Source organism: Protomyctophum parallelum (genome assembly GCF_964188405.1).
Source record: "Protomyctophum parallelum genome assembly, chromosome: 15".
NCBI lineage: Eukaryota > Metazoa > Chordata > Actinopteri > Myctophiformes > Myctophidae > Protomyctophum > Protomyctophum parallelum.
In genome coordinates this window covers 21,117,889-21,138,118 of record NC_139710.1, presented here as the reverse complement: position 1 = coordinate 21,138,118, position 20,230 = coordinate 21,117,889, and the positions used below count along the sequence as shown (strand labels likewise).

At 40.5% G+C, this 20,230-nt stretch overlaps 2 protein-coding genes across 3 annotated transcripts in view; one reads left to right on the top strand and one right to left on the bottom strand.

Annotated features, from left to right (window-relative positions):
• Nucleotides 1–6,325, bottom strand: part of kank1a (KN motif and ankyrin repeat domains 1a) — a 65,299-nt gene extending 58,974 nt beyond the window's left edge. For both annotated transcript variants that reach the window (XR_014570424.1, XM_083784911.1), the window contains exon 1: nt 6,109–6,325. The gene's annotated coding sequence lies outside the window, so the exon portion shown is untranslated. The remainder of the gene's footprint in view (nt 1–6,108) is intronic.
• Nucleotides 6,326–10,843: 4,518 nt separating this feature from the next.
• fbp1a (fructose-1,6-bisphosphatase 1a) lies at nt 10,844–19,393 on the top strand. The gene is made up of 7 exons (XM_083783293.1): nt 10,844–11,081; nt 12,097–12,259; nt 12,568–12,660; nt 13,586–13,729; nt 14,202–14,339; nt 14,749–14,868; nt 18,057–19,393. The coding sequence occupies exons 1-7, from the start codon at nt 10,906–10,908 to the stop codon at nt 18,237–18,239; spliced, it is 1,017 nt and encodes a 338-aa protein (XP_083639419.1). The 5' UTR covers nt 10,844–10,905; the 3' UTR covers nt 18,240–19,393.
• Nucleotides 19,394–20,230: the final 837 nt, after the last annotated feature.

Below are 20,230 nucleotides of genomic sequence, written 5' to 3'. Positions count from 1 at the left end.
ATTCAGTATTTGAGCCACGGACCACGATTTGATGAGATTTATCCTCTCAGACCCAAAACGAAAGAATATTGTGTTATTGTTGGATAAGATTTTGGTCCATACTGTATGGATGTTAGTACTATAGAAGAGACTACAGGCGTTGATCAAAATTATTTTCTAATTGTGTAGACATCTTGTAAATTAAGTAATATGCAGATGTTTAACAATTATTTAACTCTCAAGAGTAAAAAATCTATTATGGTCCAGTTGGTTACCAAATCCCCATCATTTAACTGGGGACCACCTAAAATGACCTCAAGGCCCACTAGTTGAAAAACACTAATAGCAGATCAAAGGCGTTTCTAATTATCTGCTGTAGTATTACTGTATACACTCAGAAGTCCATATGAAGTTCCCAAAACCAAGAAAAACAGACACATCTAGATTTGCAATTTAATACATTACATATAGACTACATACACACTACATTACCAGGGTTAGGGTTAGTATTGATAGCACTTCTCAGTTATGAACATCAGGTGGTAACTGAGAAGTGGGACGGACAAGAGAGGGCTTAACATTCTTGGCAAACAATACACTTCTCTGAAACATACACTTTTAGTTTTAGCCAAGGTTAATCCCAGCTGCAGAGTGAAAAGCCTTCACTCATTCATCCGCCTCAAGTCAAAAACATGCAAGTTCAAGCATGCATGACTTCGTCACCAACCATGAACAATACTCACTACAGTAGTAGGAAATAGGAATAACTAGGTCATCACCAAACTGATTGCAACCTGCCGTCTCCATCACAAGAAAATAAGATGTCCGTCAGGAACAGTCAGCTACCTCAGTAAAACATTGAAAAAGACTTCTAAACTGAGATTTAGGTCACATTCATACCAGAGAGCTTTGCTGCGATTAAAACAAATTCTGCTGCGCATTTTCAGAAAGTGCACTTTGTTTGGCAGGTGTGAAGGCTCATTCGAATCGTAATGCGCAGCGTATCAAAGAACCGCATTATACTCCGAGCAAAAAGGGGGGTTTCGCTTCGCTTCCAATCGCACTTGATTACGATTCGGTGCAGGTGTGAATGCAATCCGCAGTAAATAAAGGAAATGAAGCAAACAATGTAGCGGGTGAGGAGCTGAACACAGTTGGAGACAGAGAAAGCATATTTTACGCAGCGCAAAGATGTCCCGTTACCGTGGATAGACGCGGTCGAATGAGGAGACTGAAGCCCTGATCGAAATGAGGACGAGTACATTAATCAATTGCTTAAGAAAACACATAAACACTGCAGTGCAGTGTAATAGTATTATAGCCTACAGAATATTCTGTCTGTCTGTGCGTGCCGTAAACATGGAGTGCTGTCACTGTGTGGGGACTAGTGGGGACTGGAACTTTCATCTCAATAAACGTGTAAACATTTTGCGCTGCTGTCTGTTATATCAGTGCGCTCAGCGCTGTGCCTCCATGCCCAAAAGAACAGTGTGTGGCACTGTGGCTGCGTGCGTATAGTGAGAGAGAGAGAGAGAGGGGGGGGGGGGGGGGTCCAGTCCCAGACGGCACGACACATGCACGTTATGAGTATAATTTTATCACAATAGATTTCACTGTGTTGTAGGCTGTGTTGTAGGCTAGGTTTATGAATGGAACACATTGATAAAGGTCCCCCCTGCTGCGTTTCCAATTGCTACGGATGACAGTGTGAAGGCAAACCACAGCAAATTAAATATGCAAGAATCCCAAAATCTCCGCCCATACGCATGAGTCTACCGAAGTATTAGGTGAGAATGTGACCTTATACACTCTGACTCAACACTCAATAGCAACAACAACTTTTGAATCAGCTGTTGAGGCTCGTTTGTGCCAATGATGACTTTGGTGAAATCACGCTCCAATTAGGTTCCTTTCTACATGTGGCAGCGCTAAATACAGCTGGACTAGCTAAAGTGGTATTAGATTTAATCCAGTTCAGCACTTCAGCCCAGTGTGTATGTCTGAGGCTTCAAAGGCAAACGGGGATATCAAGCAGCACTGTGAGCTGGAGAAAAGCTTCCTCCCTCCCTGAGCTTTCTTTTTACGACACAAAAGAACACAAGACCACTTTTAGATGAGTGGAAGCTATGGTGTTTCGTTGAAGTTTCAGGATGCTGCTAAATTGATTCTATACAGCTTAAATAGGGGCTAAATAATTATTTTATGTTAATGGCTCAACAGAAAGAAAAGTTTAAGCATTACTTTTGAGTTTTAAAGATGAGTAGTGTCATATTTGGAGTTCAGAATACATTTAAAAATAGTCTTCTTTCATGAAAAAGTATGTTGCCCATCTCAATTATTTTATACAGTAAAAGAGACTTGCAGGTACCAGTTACATTGGCTTGTTGTGGCAGTATGCTACAATCATGCTAGAAGCCAAAATGTTTAGTATAAATATTGGCAATCTTTTTTCTCATCTACTGCCACTTGCAAAAATGTTCGCCAATAGAGGCTATGCGTGTGACATACTCATCATACCCGGAAGTTATGCGGCAAAGCCTATGGAGTACTGAGTGGCAAAAAAATACTTTCTGGCCTTGACAGCCCATACATCCAAACAGAAAAGTATTATCTCATTGCATTAAACTCAATTTGCCACTCACTTTAGGCACACACGTACCCTCTATTATCATGCCCAGAATAGGAATGCTATGGGATCACATGGTTAAAAGTATACATGAGATTGAAATGATTCTAAAATGTTCTGCCAGCACTTTGATCATTTAAATAACCACTTCCTAGTACTGTAGATCTTCAAACAATCTGACACGAGGCTGGCACTCAGCCTAGCACTGGAAGCCTGTTCGGGGTGCTTTCAATCACTATTTTTGAACTCATGCTACTGTATGGAGATCGCTTCCATATGTCCAAAGCTACCAGACCAGGCTGTATTTATAGTCAACATTAAATAGCCAAAGATTGAAGACTAAACAGGAATTACACATTATTCTGCAATTATAATTGTATAACAACGTAATTTTTCTTTCATCAATCTCACCAGCAGCAACCACAAAGCGAATATCAGACATCAGAGCATGATATTTTGAGGAGGATTCCCATTGGTCAGCTTTGGTACATTGCCTATTCAACACAGACAGCCACAGGTTTCATTATTGGCAGCGTAATCTTAGAGGCTAAGGTATGCCCATGTGCCACATTTGTAAAAGTGGATGCCAACTCCCTTCCCCTTCACATGGACCAGCAGCAAACAATTGTTGCTGTCTGGCACAAACCTTGTATGTCCAAAACGGTTATTAGTCAGGAAATACAAAGTATATAATTAAAAATGGGAATGGATCCAATGTAGTTCATATTTATTACTTAATATTTGTGGTTAATATTTATGGTGTCCCTCCCTGGCCAATTTTTGCTGTGTTATTATAGGCAACAAAAGAAAATCGATCAAAAACTTTTGAACTGTGATCTACAAGCTCACAATACAATGCAATGAATTGTGAGGTAGTAGATTGGCTATTATACGACTTGTACGCGACACTCAGTCATATGATAAAGTAGGGCACTAATTTATAAAATAAAACTATAAAAAGGTTGAAATAATGAACCATACACAGTTTCTGTACGACAGCAACGCATGTACAGGTACACCTAATGAAATACCAGGTGCTGGACTGAAGAACATGTGAAAAGAGAAAAATAATTCTACCATGAATATTTATTAAAATACCAAAGGTGATGTTTCAAGCAACCAGTTGAAGCGCTTCCAAAGACAGTTAACATGACAAGTAAAGCAAATCCCCCTCTGAGGAAGAGGTAGGTGCTCAAATGTTTTATAATGTCACCTTTGGTGGCAAATATAAGAAAATATCAGTGGGGGCATGATCCAGTGTGCAAACTATATTTTTCACATTTAGATATATACGACCGGTTCAGGCGTTGCAGCGGAGAGGAAGTTATTTCCTGAGTCTAACCAAACGTCAGAGCGATGGAGTTTACTCACAGGGAGTGTGTAGGTTGGAGTGACATGTCTCAACAGTGGAGGCTGGCCTTTGATCACTGTAGACAGAGGGGTTTGTCTCAGACAGGTGTTAATTGAGGGACCTATGCCATATGTCCACAAGGGCTGGCTGTGTACCGAGAGCACCGACGATAAGCCTGATGTACCAACCAACACCAGTCCGTACCTGCATGCAATCTGCTTAGGAAGCTGTGCATAAGCGGGGGAACCAGGGAAAAGTCCATGGAATGCTGTGCATGCTGTTGGCCGTGCACAATGTGCAGATTAAACGCTAAGCTAGCTACAGACTACAGTGTGTAAAGCACTCGATTCTAAAATGTGGGAAAACCTCCATTCAATGGCCTTCATGTTACATAGGACAACGCTGCAAGTCCTAAGTGTGTTACAGCACCATTTGCTTCCACTTGTACACTTTCAGCATTGCAAATGAATATTTTACTGTATAGTGTACTCCTAGTCCGACTGGAAAATTGCTGGTATAAATTCACAAACACCAAACTAGTAGCAGTATTTAAGTACAGGGTGCCTATTTTGTCTCAGGCAGCATTTACTACAAGAGAGGTGCATTGGAGATGGTCCAAATCACCTCATATTCTGTACATGTCCTGTCTGGCTACAATGAGCACATTCTCACATACTTCAGGTCTGTTTAAGTCTCAAGTCCCATTAGAAGTAGAAAAGATAATTTGCAGGTGTTGTTTTATTCATTTGCTTCATCTCTAAAGAAAGCAGAAAAGCGCCTGAGCCAGTGGAAGATGAACAGCCCTCTCAATGACCCCTGGGAAAATCTCCAAAGCCTAACCAGTACAATTAATAGGCCAATTGGGGACCACCACCATCCAGGTCTGAAGCTTGGCACACTCCACACAGTAAAATCATGGTAACAAAAAGGACCCAAACAGAACCATATGGATATATAGCTGCCCTGTGCACAGTTTCAGAGTTAAATTAACTGGGGTTTAAACACTGTTTACACTCTGGGGATAACCCAACAATTTTAATCCTAAATGTCGTCTCCTCTGCTCTGCTGCATTTTTTTTATACATCTGCCCATCATATGCCTGGCTCAGACTGTGATGGTAAGAAAATAGATAGTTCTGTGCCAGATCATTAAAAGAGAGAGAGAGAGAGAGAGAGAGAGAGATAATCCATGAAACTAGTCCTCAAAATTGCTGAAAATGTTGTATGCATTTTTTTTTAAGTCCTTGCTGAAGAAATGTATGCATAAAAAGAAGTCTACCGCACCAGTGCTCTATATGACATGAACAACAGCGGTTTCATTTACAATGCCTGTAACATTTTGAAGTTGGTGACAATCCCTTTCAGCACTATAAAGAGCTTTTGTTATGGTCTCAAGCACTGCATTTCAGGCAATGGGAGGAGACAATGGGAATCGGTACGGTATAGTCAAATTATAGCTGTAGACGTAGAGGAAGGGATATTAAAGACCTTTACAGTGCTCAAGTAAGTAATAATGTGACTTGAATGTCTTAAGACAAGGCAAAGAATAAGTAAAGTAACGGTGTCACATGTCAGCACATTTCTTCTGCATACTACCATGAGCAGCAGCAGTAGCCTATTCGTCATGTTTAGGAACATATCTGCTAAATTAAATCATGCTGTTTAAACAAAGCCCAGCGTATGCATGATAACATCTAAAATAAAATAGCCTTTCTCCAAGATATTGTTTTCCTGCATTGTGCAACTCAAAGTTCAACACATGAGCATGCGAGATATCAATGACACCTGTTCATTGTTAAAAAACAAAAACAAAACAAACTAGCTTGATCCAAAGGGTATGAAATGTTACCCTAAAGATTAAATAACGACCCCATTGGAGACAGCAACAAACCTATTCATCTTCAAATACCGCAGCAAAATAATGTTTTGGTTTTTAAGACTACGTACGGAGTCCAGACTCCACGGACGTAGGTAGCTTTTGTACACCTAAACCTTCTACCAGAGTATTCACTAACATGTAAAACAATAGCCAAGCTTCAACCATTTAGTTCTCATTAATCACCTGAGGAGAGATAAACATTAATATCCTAGTATCCCTTCTATTGCTCATCTGTAGGCTATCCTGCAGTGGCACAGTTCACAATTGAACTTACCCCGACGCCAAGTGCTCTTTCCTCCTGTCAGTGAGGTTGTTTTCTTTAGGTTTCGAATGCTCTATCTTGTTTGTCAGCTACGTTGGTAAGCCTTGGTATGAAATAAGATGATAATAATAAGCTATTTTCTACTAAAAACTGAACGGAACACTTAAACGCGCAGCCTTCCAGCCCCTGTCTCACCGTCTACAACGCAGCAGCACCACACCACACACCAGTGTCTCTTCGTTCTTTGTAGTTGTCCGCTTCAGCAAGTTGTTAAACCGCGCGCATGCGCACATGCCACACTTACTGCCTTCTAAAGTAGCCGATCTGCAAGCTCACCGCGCGTCGCGTCCGCGCCGCGATGTGAGCTTGTAGAACGGCTATTTTCGGCACGCCACGCCGTCGTACGAGGAAGTGTACATGTTTGTTCCAGACAAGCCTCCGCTCCGTCCACAGTGAAGGTCAGCGTGCACGGCACAGGTAAAGTGGGCGGCGCCTACACAGACAGGTTATAGTGTCATTTATTAATAGCCAACACACGTCCAAATTTAATTAAACCTATTTTGTGCGGTGAAATTATTAGGTTAGGGAATTATTCACATTAATGGGGCACACATTAGGCCTAATTTAACGAGGGTAATATATAAACATTTGAGAGTAATTATTATCATTTAGTAATGCGACAATGCAGTGAATTGTGGTTTGCACTTTGCAATTCAATTCAAAGAGCGGCTACACGAGAAACATTGTTAACTTTGGGACGGGTAATACTATTTTGTGAAACTATAAAAAGATTGTGCATCGAGATAGTTATACAACATACAGCCATATATGAGACGTTAGCTTTATAGTTTTGATAAACAGTGTACACACAATGGTTTGTATTCTTTAAGGTGCTCTCTCTCTCTCTCTCTCTCTCTCTCTCTCCCCCCCATTGGTAATAGTAGGCAGCCTGGCAGGTATAGGTAGGCCTACAATATACAGTAGCCTATACAATATATTTACATATAGGTGCTGTTTTATTTATTTATTATTATAATTCTTATAGGCTTTAATGCTTTAGCCTACACCCTACCCTACATCATCAATGTTGGGCAGTAACAAGTTCGAGTTATTGTAATATATTACTGTAATATTATTACGCGTAGGCCTAGTGTAGGCCTATTACTCTGCCAAAACAGTAATATTACACCATATTACTCTGTAAAAAATAGCACATATTACATATTACTTTTTTATTTTTGTTTTGTTGGCTGCCGTTTGAAAACATTTCATTTTAAGGTTGAGAGAGATTGCTGCTTTATTTTATAGCCTTTTGGCTGATTGGTGACTCTTATTATTGTTCAAAACAATTGGATTAAGTTCTAAAATAATCTGAAAAGTAATATGTAATAAGATATAATATATTAGTCTTGATTCCAAATAATAAGTAATATAATATTATTCCTTTTTAAGGAGTAATATGTAATAAGTAACATATTACTCTCGAGTAATATGCACAACACATGAAAATATACTATAGTAGCCATAGACGCTGGTAGCCTACAATTCAAAGGGTCGCCTCACTCATGTAAGGATAGTAAAAGAGTGACATCTTGTGGCTACGTGATGACAAAAGAGAACAAAAAGCATGTAAAAAATTCCAATCGGAAGAGAACCTGCAAATAGGTGCCTGGAAGCATGCGCTTGGGTTTAAATTCTAATGGATTTTGATTTAATACTTTATTAGTCAGAAACAGCACGTGGTAGCCTATAGTCAGACATTAAGGCTATGGCTATTAAAGGATAACACAAAAAAGTCATGAGAACTTTGAACAAAGCATAAATAAAATAACACAATAATAATACATGAAATCAAGTACAAAACACTAAATGTAGGCTACAAACTAAGGAGAAAAGGGAAAAACAGTGATGACACCATATTTTTTAGGCCAATTTAATTTAATGGAAGGTGTCAGGGCATTCCTCATTTTGAATGAGAATTTCCTCATTGTTGAGACATTTCCTCACTTTGAGAATTTTTTATGGCTTCAGCCTTTTTTTTTTTTTTTTTTGATAGATGAAAGTAGGCTGACAGGAAATGGGGAGAGAAATGTGGGGTGACACGCAGTAAAGGCCAGCAGGATCGGGAGTTGAACCCACAGCACACTGCCAGACTGGATTACCAGCCAAGGTGCCCAGACAGCTACACCAGCCGCCCTTCTCACTTAGTCAGATATGAGGACTGAGGAGGGTATTGAGAACACTGCCCCTTAGACTATCTTAAATAGTAAATACCAATACCATTTTATTTGCTTAAACGTACATGTCTTCTACCCCGACCGAGACATCTCAGACTAACAAGCTTAGTTTGTTGGATGTTGTATGGTTGTATGGGGCAGCGGTGGCCTAACGGTTAGAGGAGCGATATTGTAGTTACACATTGACACACCTAAATCTAACTAACACGTTTTTATTTGCTTGTGTTGCTTACATCACAGTGTACATGTAAAATCTACAAACAAATCAATGAGGCCATATTCAATCATTTTATACTCAACATTTGTTAAAAACAAATTGTAGATGCTGCTACTGTATTTCCACTATTTTGTAAATGTTCAGTATGAACATTTTTCAACATAGAAAAGATGACGATTAGGAAAAAATAATTGTTATTACCTCAAATAATTGTGATTAGGTGATTATAATAATTGTGACAGGCCTAGGTGGCCATTGATTTGATTGTGTTGGTATAGAAATCTAAATTTGTTTTGTAAATGTGTAGGATGGCAGTGCCCCCTACAATGCCCGATATGTTGGCTCTATGGTGGCAGATGTCCACAGAACACTGATGTATGGAGGCATCTTTTTATACCCAGCACACAAGAAGAGCCCCACAGGAAAGGTGAGATCTTCATCATTTGCTACTTCCATAATTTCCTTTCTGATTGTTGAATCTGACCCTTAGGGGCCACATTTGCCTGGGTGACAGCAGACTGCTGGGCGAGTGCTGGCGCTTTGGAATGGGGTGTCAGATCAACATATCCACCTGGGTGATAGCAGGCTGCTGGGCGAGCGCAGGCGCTTTGGCATGGGGGGTCAGATCAACATATGGAATAAATTCTGTACTGGCCATATAGGGAGCGTATATTGAGTTTACAGGGTTTGATGAGGTCAGATCAACATATGGAATGTCAAAAGAGGTCAGCTCCATATATGGAGATCTAAGGGTGGCAGCGGGGGCAGTGTCTTGGTACAGGGTTTTGGTGAGGGCCCAGGTAGGGGCTGATTGACTGACTGACTGACTGTGGTCGCAATAATTCACATTGAGTCTAACATTCTACTACATTCTACTACAAAACAGGAATAACGTAATGGACAGTAATAAAAATGTGACAGTGCCAGTGTCAAAATATTATGTTGTCACCCCACACATCCTTCATTGCCTAACTATTTGCAAGAAGGACCGAACCATTTCAGTGTTTGAATGATAAGAATACAGAACTACAGTTTTGTAATGTGTAATATGTGTGTGTGCGTGCGTGTGTGTGTGTTTTACCGCATAAATATTAGTGTCCTTATTCTGAGGCAAAAACATTCTATGAAAATACAAGATCTAGAAGCTCACAACACCTTGTTTTGCAATGCATTGTGAGCTTGTACAGTAGATCAAGGACGATATTTTAAGTGTTTACGATAAAAGGCCTCTTCTGCTAGGAGTAGGCCTACACCAGGAAATAATGTGATCTAAAAAAATCCAAGCTGGTTTAGTCTAATATTATAGGATCTATAAAGATACATTTTCCCTGCTTTCTGTTCCCAGACAGCGTTTTTGGTGAAATTGGATGTTGTATGGTTGTATGGGGCAGCGGTGGCCTAACGGTTAGAGGAGCACACTTGTTGCCGAAAGGTTGCCGGTTCAATTCCCCGGATGGGCAGGAACAATCTGGGTCAGGAAGTGATTGGTCATCACTCACCCAACACTGCTGAAGTGCCATTGAGCAAGGCACTGAATGCCCAACTGCTGCTTAGTGGCCCAGTATAAGACTGAGGTTGTACTGGTCAGCTCCCCGGTTTTAATGTGTGTCTGTCTGTGTTTCTATGTGCAGGGCATTGCTGAAAATGATCACTTGTGCTCAGCTACTAACCTGGAAAAATAAATAAAAATGGTGCCCTCTGTTGAAACATCGTAGCGTAACTGGTTCAACCCTGAAATGTATTTATTGCGGCTGGCTGGCTGGCTGGCAGGCAGGCAACCATACTTTCCAAACTGTTAATAAATATTCAATCAATTCAGATAGATAGATAGATAGATAGATAGATAGATAGATAGATAGATAGATAGATAGATAGATAGATAGATAGATAGATAGCGGAAACATTCATTTAGGTGGCCCTTGTACTTAATAATAAAACATCTACATATCTTCTGAAAATCTTTTTGCAAAGAGCACGTACAGAAGACATTGGTTGTTCTCAGTTTGATTTCAGGCCTGAGAGGCCCTTGGGCAACAGTAGCCTACTATGAGTTAATAGTTGCATTATACACACACACTGTCACACAGCGTGTTATCCGTGGTGTGACCACACCTGTTGCCCAGTGCACTCCTACATGGGATTGGTCTGCCTCTCAGACCACACCTCTGTTTTGTGCGCTCTTTCTTGGGATTGGTCCGTCTCTTTGCTCCTCCCAACCACAACCCTAAAGGTTCCGCCTTGCTGGAATTTGATTTAATGTGCGGTTCCACTTGCTTCACATGGTTCTGCTGCTGCCGTGCAACCTGCTGCCCATCATCTTGCTGCATTGAACCCGGTATCCTCTGTCCTAAAGCCATGTCGAAAAACTGGGAAAAGGTCATCGACACCAATGTGGTGACAGTGACTCGGTTCGTTCTGGAGGAGGGGAGGCGGTCCAATGGCACCGGAGAGCTGACAACCCTGATGAATTCTATATGCACAGCCATCAAAGCCATCTCCACAGCCGTGAGAAAAGCCGGGATTGCTCATCTGTAAGTACAATATGTATTTATATATTTATTATGTTTTGGTCTTCCAGGTTGTAAAGACGTTACAGTGGTGATGTATAGGCTAATGTTCTGATGCTCTGAACGTATTAGTTGTTCTAATTTATTTCCCATTACCCACTTAGTTATTATATAATATAAGGGATTACTGATGCTTATTTATCAAAAGGGTCATTGTATAAATATTTTCTGAAAGCACCAATAGTCACCCCCACAAAATGGTCACAATAGCCTATATTGATATTGAGGGTATTTCTGGTACATCGGTTGCACATACATCATAACGTTTTATTACAGTTAGACAAGGTGTGCTGGATATCCTCCTTCCATATTGGGGTGCAACCTACAGTGTATACTCTAGTCTTAGAGTATATAGGTTGCACCCCAAGAGTCTAAGGGTGCAACCGGCCTGCAGGGGTCATGAATACTGTCAAATCTTGTGGTGGCTATATCTAAAGCTGACATGCCCAACATCATATTATATTTCATATAGTTTATACCTGACCTCTTTTTGAAACCCATAACTACTACGATATAATTACAGAACTGCTCTTGTTGGAAACTTGACTTGAGAAGTTTGATTTTATTGTTTTATACAAATATTTTCTGTCCACCAGAGGATTTAAAGATGCAAGCCATAACTTTATTTTGTGTAAATAAAACATAATTTTAACCAATCTATATGGATGAATGTGTTAATCTAACTAATAATTGTAGTAATTGTGTCCACGGGTGTGGACTAGTACAATATAATTAACACAACAATGTTTGGAGGTGGTGGAAAATTTAAGATTAGATCATGTGGTCAGTTAACCACATGGTTGACCAGAGGCATTGCATGAAGCATAATCATTTTATGCTTCGATGTAATATTATATTGAGTAGGACATGCAGCTTTGGGTCTCATGTAAATAATTTGCTGTCAGGTCTGAGACAAGAAACTGGTAGGCCTATGTTGACGGTTTTAACTGTCAACGTCTCTCTTTTATGTCTTTAACAGCTATGGCATTGCAGGTCACACCAATGTGACTGGTGACCAGGTGAAAAAGTTGGACATTCTGTCCAATGATATGTTCATCAACATGATCAAGTCGTCCTTCACCTCCTGCGTGCTGATATCGGAGGAGAACGAAAACGCCATCATCATAGAACCAGAGGAACGGGTAGGTGACTTGTGTCTTGTCACTTGGATTGTGGAAGAACGGAATAATCACATTTAAAGACATCTATATAACAAGGAAGCACATCAGTAAATTTAACTCTGAGAGTCAGTGTACAAATGGAACCAACTGTACGAGTCTGGGGGGTACAAATGGAATCAAATGGATACTATTACAGGTCCATTTGGTTCCATTTGTACACTCTTGAGGGTTTGAGTTACTAGGATTGTACAGTGCATTACTGTTTATTCCTGCCAAGTTGTAACTGTTGTTGATCCAGTTGACTGAAAGTCACGTTGCTTCTCTTGCAGGGTAAATACATTGTGTGTTTTGATCCGTTGGATGGCTCTTCCAATATTGACTGCCTGGTCTCCATCGGCACCATCTTTGCCGTCTACAAAAAGGTACAGAATGATGCTCTGCTTTGGCATGAGATTCTTGTGATATGACGTCTTTGTCTTTATTTGAAAATAGCCGAGTTCACAACATGCTTATGATCTACTATATTTGAACGTTTTTGAAAGGTTCTTATTTTATAGTTACCGGTAGTTTTAATTCGTTTTTCGTTTTTTAAATAGGTTAAAACCGGCACAGTGAAAACATTGGAAGATAAAATACAAAATAATAGCTATTAAATAATTATTAACAAAGAATAAAGCAATGGAGATTTTTTTTTTCATGACACAGTTAGTTAATTAGGTATTCATTCATTTTAGTTAACTACGCATAATAACCTTACTTGTGAAGGAAGGGCCAAACAGATGGATTGAAACAGCACACTATTGCATTAGTGGGCTATCTGCGTTAGGATGTTGCCAAACAGTTTTCACTTCTTTTGTATAGGCTGTATTGTGTGCACACTGCAAATTTGTCTTGTAGTTCAAGATCAGCTACCACACACAGTTTAGCAACTTTCAGTCAGTGTGTGTAATCATTTGTTTGTTTATTGTGCCATCCACTATGTGTGTTTTTGATAAAACATCACAATTTATCAGATTCTTTTCACTGCTACACTATGTTATCATGTGCTATCATGTTTCACTTCCACCATTCTTATGCAATCCACAGACATACCTAGATACAGGAAAGTCAGACAAAGACAATGTAGGTTAACCCCGCAAGACAAGCTCACAGCTTGCGGTCATATTTGTTTAATTTAATAAAGCTACACAATCCAGTATAAATGTCAACCGTGTACCATGGATGTCCCATACTGTGGTTCTAAATGAGAGCAGTTGTGTTTGTTTTTTTAACCACCCGTTACATTCAAACAATGAGGATATGATTACATGACCTGGAAGTATCTTCTTGCACTGTGTGTTGCTGCAGCTGAATGAGGATACTGAGCCGTGTGAGAGCGATGCTCTGCAGACTGGCAGGAACCTGGTGGCAGCCGGCTACGCCCTGTATGGCAGTGCCACCATGGTGGTGCTCTCTACTGGAAAGGGGGTGAACTGCTTCATGCTGGACCCGGTGAGTCCCTATTTTGGGCATGTCCAAATAGGTTAATACGAAGAAATAAAAAAGCAGAAATAGCACAATTCTAATTCTAATGGCTTTGTATGGTTATACTTCCTGAACTAGGATGTTTAATTCAATTCAATTGTATTAAAGTGTCAAATCACAACAAGTTGTCTCAAGACACAGAGCAGAAAACCGACCCACCACCCATATTGCGACAGTGGTAAACGAAAAACTCCCCCCTAAGAAGAAACGTCAAGCAGAACCCAACTCTAGGGTGGGCGGCCATCTGCCTCGACCATGTCGGGGAGAGAAATTTCCAATAGAGAGAGGAATAGAGTTTAAGTGACCTTCCCCTCCTCTAGCACTGAAAAGGGCATAAATGCAATTCAAACATGCAAATGACTTTACACCAAGGAGTTACCAAATTTGAACTGTTACACATTATTTGGTCTAATAGCATTCATCATTTTCTGCTTGCCAGGCCATTGGTGAGTTCATCCTGGTGGACCGAGATGTGAAGATCAAGCCGAAAGGAAACATCTTCAGTATAAATGAGGGCTATTCAATGTACTTTGATCAAGGTGTATTAGACTACCTGCAGAAGAAGAGGTTCCCTAAGGTAAAAAAAAGAAGGAAATTGACATTCATGAATGCATGAAACACTTGGCTGATATTGTAGTTACACATTGACACACCTAAATCTAACTAACACGTTTTTATTTGCTTGTGTTGCTTACATCACAGTGTACATGTAAAATCTACAAACAAATCAATGAGGCCATATTCAATCATTTTATACTCAACATTTGTTAAAAACAAATTGTAGATGCTGCTACTGTATTTCCACTATTTTGTAAATGTTCAGTATGAACATTTTTCAACATAGAAAAGATGACGATTAGGCAAAAATAATTGTTATTACCTCAAATAATTGTGATTAGGTGATTATAATAATTGTGACAGGCCTAGGTGGCCATTGATTTGATTGTGTTGGTATAGAAATCTAAATTTGTTTTGTAAATGTGTAGGATGGCAGTGCCCCCTACAATGCCCGATATGTTGGCTCTATGGTGGCAGATGTCCACAGAACACTGATGTATGGAGGCATCTTTTTATACCCAGCACACAAGAAGAGCCCCACAGGAAAGGTGAGATCTTCATCATTTGCTACTTCCATAATTTCCTTTCTGATTGTTGAATCTGACCCTTAGGGGCCACATTTGCCTGGGTGACAGCAGACTGCTGGGCGAGTGCTGGCACTTTGGAATGGGGTGTCAGATCAACATATCCACCTGGGTGATAGCAGACTGCTGGGCGAGCGCAAGCGCTTTGGCATGGGGGGTCAGATCAACATATGGAATAAATTCTGTACTGGCCATATAGGGAGCGTATATTGAGTTTACAGGGTTTGATGAGGTCAGATCAACATATGGAATGTCAAAAGAGGTCAGCTCCATATATGGAGATCTAAGGGTGGCAGTGGGGGCAGTGTCTTGGTACAGGGTTTGGTGAGGGCCCAGGTAGGGGCTGATTGACTGACTGACTGACTGCGGTCACAATAATTCACATTGAGTCTAACATTCTACTACATTCTACTACAAAACAGGAATAACGTAATGGACAGTAATAAAAATGTGACAATGCCAGTGACAGTGTCAAAATATTATGTTGTCACCCCACACATCCTTCATTGCCTAACTATTTGCAAGAAGGACCGAACCATTTCAGTGTTTGAATGATAAGAATACAGAACTACAGTTTTGTAATGTGTAATATGTGTGTGTGTGTGTGTTTTACCGCATAAATATTAGTGTCCTTATTCTGAGGCAAAAACATTCTATGAAAATACAAGATCTAGAGGCTCACAACACCTTGTTTTGCAATGCATTGTGAGCTTGTAGATCAAGGACGAAATTTTAAGTGTTTACGATAAAAGGCCTCTTCTGCTAGGAGTAGGCCTACACCAGGAAATAATGTGATCTAAAAAAATCCAAGCTGGTTTAGTCTAATATTATAGGATTTATAAAGATACATTTTCCCTGATTTCTGTTCCCAGACAGCGTTTTTGGTGAAATCAAGGCAAGCTATATTCAACTGCCAATAACTAAAGAACGGAACATCGCACTGACACTTTTCTTCCGCGATGAAAGTAGAGATTCTCTTCTTCAGATTAGTAAAAACGCTGGCAGACTGTTCTAGAGAAACTCTGGCAGTGAGAGAAAAAGGAGCAGACCTAGTATAGATATAAAGCCGGGTTTAAGTGGTTAAGAGGGAGTTACTGGAAATAGCACATTAATATTGTTTATTTCCCATGCAAAATACTACAAAAGATATAAAGAGTATAGGGCACTGGCGTTCTATGGCGGGTGAAGATAAAGTCGCTGGAAGTGGAAGGTGGAAATAATCTATATTCAAAAGAAGATTATCCCAAGCCACTACAAGGTTAAACTGTTTTAACTGGTATAAAACAGGTCTACATGTTTCATCCTGACGTGGCCTTCTCCACCCAGGGCAAACAGGACAATACCGCAAAGTTTCCAGTGTCCCATGACATCAGGCATGGACATATGGACAGACAAACACACAACACCGCGTTCGGAAATACCGCACCGGACTCACCTATTTTGCAGCAAGCCTTTACTACAATTTACATACATAGGCCTCATCAGTATTAATTTAATTAGTATAAATTTGAGAGTGAACAAATGCAACCAATGGATCAATTTTGTTACATTTGTGATCATAATAATTGCCATGTTTATGTTTTTACCAACCAGGATGTCTGGTGGGAATTAATTTTCCGGCCTTTGTCATAAAACATCTCCAAAACTGGTAATTACCGGCCTAGCGCGAGCTTAGCATGTCACGATGCCAGGGGCGGCGGAACAAGTTTTGAAGTGGGGTTGCCAGTAGAGAGAGAGAGAGAGCATGACATGGTTATCATGATTCATGACATGATATCAGCAGATATCAATGAACCAGCTGAATACAAAATGTTTCATTGGTTTTTTTTGCCTGGCGCTGGTGGTGATAAATATCCTTTAAATTTGTCAATTTATGGGAAGCAGCAAGCTAGTAGTATAGGTAGGCTTTGACTAATTGTATTTATAGTAGGCTTTACATGACTGCGAAGACAAACCGGAAATGAAGGGGAAGTTTCTGTGTATGTGTGTGTGTGTGTGTGTGTGTGTGTGTGTGTGTGTGTGTGTGTGTGTGTGTGTGTGTGTGTGTGTGTGACGTGTGTGTGACGTGGGTGTGTGTGTGTGTGTGTGTGTGTGTGTGTGTGTGTGTGTGTGTGTGTGTGTGTGTGTGTGTGTGTGTGTGTGTGTGTGTGTGTGTGTGTGTGTGTGTGTGTACAGACGCGCACAGAGCTGTGTTTTTGTGGTCAGGATGTCTGATTATGATTTGTCATAAAAAAGGCCAAAACCGGTAACTGCCAGCCTGACACAACCTTTGATATATTTATTAGCATGTAATGATGCGAGTCAAGCTGACATTTACTTGCAATTTGGGACTACAATGGAAAGAGAAAGAATTTGTGGAATAATTAAATGTTTATCTAGTAAGTGCTCTGGGCATTTTACCAGCATACTATGACTAACTCCAGCCTCCATCCTTGAATCACCAAGATGTCTACTTCTGGGAACACCACATGACAGCACCTGCTCTCAAAAGATTACTCTATGCCAGTTAATGTCTTTTTATAAGGAGGAAGCGTGTGTGAGCCTCCCTATAATCCATAACAAAGTGGGGAGACCAAAAGTCCTTTGGCCCCCTGTATTCCAGCACCACTGGATGCTGGTCAAGCTTACATTTAATTTGTAACTTGGCAGTACAATGGAAAGAAAAAGACACCAAATTTGTGGAATTATTAGATCTTTTCTCCTTCTGGAAAGTCCTCTGGGCACTTAAAAGAGCAGCAAGCTAGATAGGCTTCGACTAACTGTATTTACAGTAGGATTAAGATGCCTTCTTCTGGTAAATGATAAATTGTGCATTTATTATAGTGCTTTTATCCGAGGCACTTTTCATGAATGTAATAGTGCATTACATTCACCCATTCGCACACACATTCATACACCGATGGCGGCGGAAACCATGCAAGGCACCAATCTGCACAACGGGAGCAATTAGGGTTTCAGAGTCTTGCTCAAGGCCACTTTCGACACTAACTCTGGGGGAGCCCGGGATCGAACTGAAAACATATGCGGTTCCCATCCGGCCGCTCTACAGGCCACTGCTGCTGCCAGTTAATAGGCTAGTACCACTCAGATGCAGATGTTCCCAACACGTCTATAAGCTGACTCTTAAAACTCTTTTCTTTCTGTCTCCATAGCTGCGGCTGCTGTATGAAGGTGCCCCCATGGCTTTCATCATAGAGCAGGCCGGAGGCATAGCTACCACCGGCAGCCAGCTGATTCTGGATATCCTGCCTAAACACATCCACGAGAAGTCTGCTGTGGCTATGGGCTCTCCTGAAGATGTAAAGGAGTACCTCACATATGTCAACAGAAAGTGAGAGGGTGACGTCGATAGGCTCACTTTACACAACACATACCAAACACAGAGAGAAGATATAGTAGGACCATACAATTTACACTTACACATTCCACACACATATTTCATAATTTGACATGCTGTACGTCCACACGGTGTAGAGCAAGGAACGTAATCAAAAAAGTCAACCAATGAACAAGATTCCTCACTGGTCAACAAAAACACCTTGAAGACCCTAACGGGAGCCCTAGTACAAGGTTTCTATGACTATGCATGCACCTCTTGGTACCACAGCACCTCCAAGGCCCTTAAGACAAGGCTCCAGACTTAACAAAACAAACTGGTAGCGTTACTACTTGGCCTCACAACTCGAACCCACCTCACCCCTGCCCATTTTGACAGACTGGAATGGCTTAGAGTTGACGACAGAGTACAGCATCTTGCAATGGGTCTGGTCCACAAGATTTGATACAGCACCAAGATACCCATAATGGTGCATGTATGTACCTGTCTAAATACTTCCTTAATGTCAACGAAGTCCACACCCATAACACCAGAGGGAGCTCAACAAACCATGTGCAACCCAGATTCGGCACAAACAATGGACTAAATTCTTTTCACTCCTATGCCACCAAAATGTGGAACGCCCTACCAACAGTCATTAAGACATGCAAATCCCTTGACTCCTTCAAAACTGCTCTCAAAGGGCACCTACGGACGGCTGCAATTTGAAACTGGCCCCTTTAAAACCTGAATCCCCCACCCACCCCTTTTCCCCCTCACTGTATGTCGTCTTCCCCCCCCCCCCCCCCCACACACACACACTTTTTTAGCTCCTCTATGATGATTTCCTGTTTTTAGCGATATAGAAGGGTATATTTGTACGTCTGTAATTCTTATGATGAATTAAACATGGTGGGCCCTATTGTAAACAAGTGTAATACTTTATGGTGTCGTCCACAGTTAACAGTTTTGTATTGAGTTGTGCTTGAAATGTACTGTAATTCTCCAATCTGTTAATAAATTCATCAATCAATCAATCAATGGACACACACACACACACACACACACACACACACACACACACACCACAATGGAGATCAAAGATGTGTGATGACCAAAGACAAGTGCATCTCATTCTGATGATGATCATGCGATTCCTCTAAATAAAACCAAATGCGCCAAAGACTACAGTGTCAAATGTTTTTATGTACTGTAAATTAGGGTCCTTGTGTGCTCACCCTGCAACAGTTAAGTTGCAAAACTGAGTTTAAAAAACTAAAGTAGATATTTGGTGATTTTTTGAACTATCCTTCTTTATTTCAGACAGAAATCCTTAGCACATGACATAAAGGTAACATACGGCAACATAAAGAGACATTGACATAAGAAAAAGGATTAAAAAGAATAGAATAGTACAATTCAAAGATATATTGCTCACTTGTTGACTAGTAGTAATTTATTTGCAGAGTGCATTTATAGTTCAGGGCTACTGAACTATTCTCAGAAGTTGACCTTTCAGTTAAAGGTCAAGTGCAGAGGGAGCTGTAATGACTTTGAGGTACACTTGCTGGTACAGTTGCTGTTTTGCTAGTTAGTTATTAGCACCCATGATGACTCTAATACACTAGTTATCCTGAATCCTGAACCTTCATGGACCCCCAGTTTAATATGCATTAGGCCAAGCTCAGAGCGCCTTGAGTTGCGAAGCTTTGTGAGCTTGTAGAACAACTATTTTCATATTGTTTTGCCTCTTTCTTATATCATTTGAAAATTTGGCCAATGTTGGACCAGTTTTTATAACATAGTTTGTTGATTACTTTTTTGTCATCTGGGGACCCCACATGTTGAGAACCACTGACTACTGACTGAATGGTTCTCAATCTTTTCAGTCCCCCCCATATTTGATCTGGTTAGAAATGTGCATATACCCTGTATACACTCATTATGAATGTACTGTATGTTGGATTGTTTACTGTTGAGTGAGGAATGTTGCACATTAAGCAAATCATC

Bases quoted from the DNA above. Each gene is read 5' to 3' on its own strand.
- fbp1a (XM_083783293.1), top strand. From the start codon at position 10,906: ATGTCGAAAAACTGGGAAAAGGTCATCGACACCAATGTGGTGACAGTG. The intron at 12,661-13,585 runs GTACAGAATGAT...GTGTTGCTGCAG, and splicing joins TCTTTGCCGTCTACAAAAAG to CTGAATGAGGATACTGAGCC. The intron at 13,730-14,201 runs GTGAGTCCCTAT...TCTGCTTGCCAG, and splicing joins ACTGCTTCATGCTGGACCCG to GCCATTGGTGAGTTCATCCT.